The sequence below is a fragment of the Fibroporia radiculosa genome (assembly GCF_000313525.1).
Source record: "Fibroporia radiculosa TFFH 294 genomic supercontigs, scaffold3494, whole genome shotgun sequence".
In the NCBI taxonomy this organism is placed as follows: domain Eukaryota; kingdom Fungi; phylum Basidiomycota; class Agaricomycetes; order Polyporales; family Fibroporiaceae; genus Fibroporia; species Fibroporia radiculosa.
The window spans coordinates 5,982-10,092 of NW_012133386.1; the positions used below are offsets into that span (position 1 = coordinate 5,982).

Here is a 4,111-nt window from a genome sequence, read left to right on the forward strand (position 1 = left end):
TGCGCCTAGCAACCTACGTCGTACCAGCCTGCGTGGGCATCAAATCAGCTACTTGTGCCATCTTCCTCCATTTCCACATAGACTTTGGTGTCTTGAGGTCGTCTTCACTCAAATGCACCGGGGGGAAATTCTTCGCCCAATCTGCGGGACGGGGCTGTCCACGTTCTGTGATCTGCTCGACTTGATGTCGACGTTCGTCCTTACGCAGCATAGTGAGCACCAGGAACTGTATCTAGAGTATGGAGTGCTGAGACATACTGTATTGACGAACTGACGGAACTGTTTTTGACGTTCAGGGTCGTCGACCACCGCCTTCCACTCATCGAAGTACGTCCCTACGAGGTCTTCCATTTCGCGCTCTAGGTCCTCACAAATCCCGAGTACATCGTCCAGAAGGATACGCCTCAACCTCTATAAGAATGGTAATATCATCAGTCAGACATTGGCCGAGATCGTAAATGCAATCTGTACCTCAATACCTCCTTCCATCTCATCCAGCCACCGGGCCGTTCGCATGAGTTTATCAGCAGTTCGTACATAGAACATAATGAAACGATCCAAAATGTTGATAACTTTGGATGGTGGCACATTACTGGCGAAAAGAGTAGCATGTCTCGGGCTGACACCTCCATTACCGCATATGAATACTGCGATAAAAGAAGGGGTGTCATTGAAATTCCGACCTCGGTGAAAAGGAACCTACTGTTCCAACCCTTATCAGTTGCAATGAGTCCGAAATCTTTTGCCTGAGCCTCGGCACACTCTCGGACACATCCGGAAACGCCACCCTTGAGTTTGTGAGGTGAACGTATCCCTTTATACCGTTCTTCAAGCTGAATGGCCACTGAAATGCACACTTGTGGTTAACATTTAGTGTATCAGCGCAAATGTGATCGTACGTGAGACAGAATCGCCAATTCCATAGCGACACCAGTTCGTACCAACGCAAGACTTGACCGTTCGCAAGGCTTTTCCTGCAGATACTTCAACGCATAATTCAAGATGAAAACCGAATGACGGCTGACCATATGCATGCCCACTCTCAAATCCGGCGTCGGTAAGCTCTTTCCAGATAGATGGTAGATCCGCCTTTTGTGCACCAAACATGTCCACACGCTGCCCACCAGTTATCTTGGTATAGAGCCCGTCTAAAAGGAAGTGCCGCTCGGCACTCGCGAATTGTATGGTGAGGTAAGATACTCACACTTTTTCGCGACTTGTCCCAGCACTATGAGTTTGTCAGGTGTGATCTGTGAATTTGATGTAACTAACGAGATCGATGCGACAAGACATCGCCGCTGTAACATACCTCTCCCGCAGCGATCCTAGGAACGACAGAGAAAGTTCCTATACGTGTATCAGTACATGGGAAAGTGATTATTGGTTCGCGCTGTGGGACAAACCATTGCGCTGAATGTTCGCCATGAACCTGTCATGATTTTCATGCAAGCTTCCGGGCCGAACAACATCGTGACACGCACCTGTCATTCGTGTCTTGGTTCCTGTGTAGAGATATCGTATTGAGTTGGACACAAATTGTAGAACAGCTTGAGCTAAAAAAAAAAACTACTCACGCATGATGTGCTGGGTTCATGATGTGCTCGTTCCACAAGGACGAAAGTATGCTTCCTATGGCAGGCTTGCACACCTCGCAACCAATCGACTTCTTGTTGACACCGACCGTCTCCATAATCTCCATAAAAGTCTTCAGTTTCTTGAATCTATCAAAGGTAGCACATGAGGTGCCTGACGCGATGTCAGAGGGTGAGAATCGCACTTGACGACATCGAATAGGTCGGCACGGGACATGGCAAAATGCGGGCAGAGGGAATCGCTAATGACGTTGCCGGCCTTCTTCATTTCTGACTGAAATAAAAACGAAGAGTTAAAAGTAGTTAGGCCATACTTAATTCATACTCGCCTTGAATAGGTTTGTCATGAAGGGCACGCCTAGGAGAAATGGTGGAAGGCGGCACTCATTTGCAAAGTGCTCAATATGTGAGAAATGATACGCACAACCGCCACATCCTGTGCCTGCCTTCGTGCGCTTCTTAATATCAACGATGGTTTCCGCGCCGTCTTTTATACATTGCACAATCTGTCCCTTAGTTACATTCTACTCATAGCCCACCATTCAGTCAACCTCTTCACTGTAGCAAACAAGATAATGCTTACATGACAGCTGCATATCTGTGTATCATCATCAAGATCATCACCTGCGTCGCCGGCACTCGTTCCTGAGCCGATAATAAACTGTGACGGCGGGACTTCCAGAGCTTTCTACACGGCATCATAAGCAAAATGAGCAGGCAAACATAGTACAAAGTCGATGGATAAAACCTTTTTCTTCACTAGTGCGACGAGTTTGATGTAATCGGCCGTGTCACCAACCATCATCCCACCGAGGATGTGACGACCGTCTGCACTGAATATGTACCTGGCAGAGATCACGTGTCAGCGCTGGCACCCTCACTGTGAGGTAGTAGCGTACTTCTTGTAAACGCCAGCGAATGGATCACGATACGTGACAGTCTCCACACGACTATCTGCTGCAACAGTAGTACCATGGCGTTTTCGCGGAGACGTTACATCTCGTGGTACCTTGACATCAGATCCTGAGTTCAATCCCGTTATCATATTCGTCGTGGTGTCAGAGCCGTGGCTTCCATCCGCGGTCATGGGTGCTTGTGTTTCGGCGAGTGCTGTGGTGGTTTCCCAGACTGGGTTAGGGCGATTCGCATCGCGTTGTTTGCGTGAGATCGAGACGGCGTCGGCGAGAGTAGATTGTCGCATGCGAGCCAAAGCGTTCATGGAACTGCAGGTCGCAAGACGTTGTTCCGCGAAAAAGTCTCCAAAGGAGGCTACCTACTCAGGCTCAACGATAATATTGATAAAAGAATACAGCTGAAAACATACATCAACACCCATGAGCTTCAACTTCGTCGATAGATCTGGATCATTCATCTTCCTTGGCTTAAATTCCCCCACGTCGGTATGGGTCTGGGTGAGGTTGAACGCCAGGATATCCGCCATCTCAACACCTGGTGCAATAAGTCCGTACGTGTGTCCATGCCAGCTTGCGCACTCGCCAATAGCAAATACGTCCGGAGCACTGGTGCATAGGCTGTCGTCTACTGCAATCCCGCGTCCTGGTGCACATGTGATTCCAGATGCGTGCGCGAGCGCGTCTCTGGGTGTGATTCCGACCGCGACTACCATGATGCTGCAGGGCACAGTGGAGCCGTCGGTGAGCTCAAGAGCGGAGAGTGCACCAGAAGGGTTGGTAACGAGGTGCGATACGGTGGCGGGCCCGAGGAATGTAACTCCGAGTGCCTCAATGCGACGACGAACAATCTCTCCACCGAGCGTATCTAGTTGACGAGAGAGGGGATATGCCTGCCTGTGGATGATAGTAACATCTTTGATAGTTTCGAGGTCGTCCACCGCTTTGGCTGCTTCCAGTCCAAGAAGTCCTCCACCCAGAACGGCTGCCTGCGAGCGACATTAGCATGGCATCCGTGAGGAGTAAAGGTGATACTCACGTTCCCTCCACTGATACTGTCTTTCGCTGCATATTCCAGTAATTCGTTCATGTCAGAAATATTTCGATAGACGAAGACTCCTGGGACGTTGAGATCGACATAATCAGGCAACGTAGCTTCTGATCCCGTCGCTATTACACAGTAGTCGTATTTAATTACCCTTCCTTTATCGGTGGACACCGTGTGGGCGGCATGCTCAATGGATGTTACAGTCTCCCCGACGTAAAACGTAAACCTAGAGGGATCCTGCTGGGCATACCATTCCGCTGCAAACAATCACAAAAATTTAGTTCATCAAAGCAGCTTTAGAAGCGAGCAAAATGAATGATAACAAATGAGCAGTATGAACTGGTCGCGTCGTCAAGGTGCGCGGATCCGGAGTTCTGGTCAACCTAAGATTGTCGGGAACTGTCGGGAGCCTGATTAGGCATGCAGCTGGCGCCCAGACCGCACCCCGGTGACCCGTCCAATGGCAGGTCCTGCGACGCCACGTCTTTCCTCTCCATGTCTACAGCCAAAAATTCACGTTTATGTATCGGAACTATCGCCTCAGGGGGGGGGGGGGGGGG

General features: G+C 49.7%; 1 protein-coding gene across 1 annotated transcript; it reads right to left on the minus strand.

Annotated features, from left to right (window-relative positions):
- Positions 1-13: 13 nt before the first annotated feature.
- Positions 14-3,593, minus strand: FIBRA_04805 (uncharacterized protein; the record flags this gene model as incomplete). Its single annotated transcript, XM_012326592.1, has 19 exons — positions 14-199; positions 259-411; positions 472-647; positions 704-844; positions 900-974; positions 1,026-1,148; positions 1,205-1,250; positions 1,310-1,347; positions 1,404-1,429; positions 1,482-1,502; positions 1,575-1,721; positions 1,778-1,862; positions 1,918-1,950; positions 2,017-2,116; positions 2,176-2,280; positions 2,341-2,437; positions 2,492-2,865; positions 2,917-3,492; positions 3,543-3,593. The coding sequence occupies 19 exons, from the start codon at positions 3,591-3,593 to the stop codon at positions 14-16; spliced, it is 2,553 nt and encodes an 850-aa protein (XP_012181982.1).
- Between the last annotated feature and the right edge of the window lie 518 nt (positions 3,594-4,111).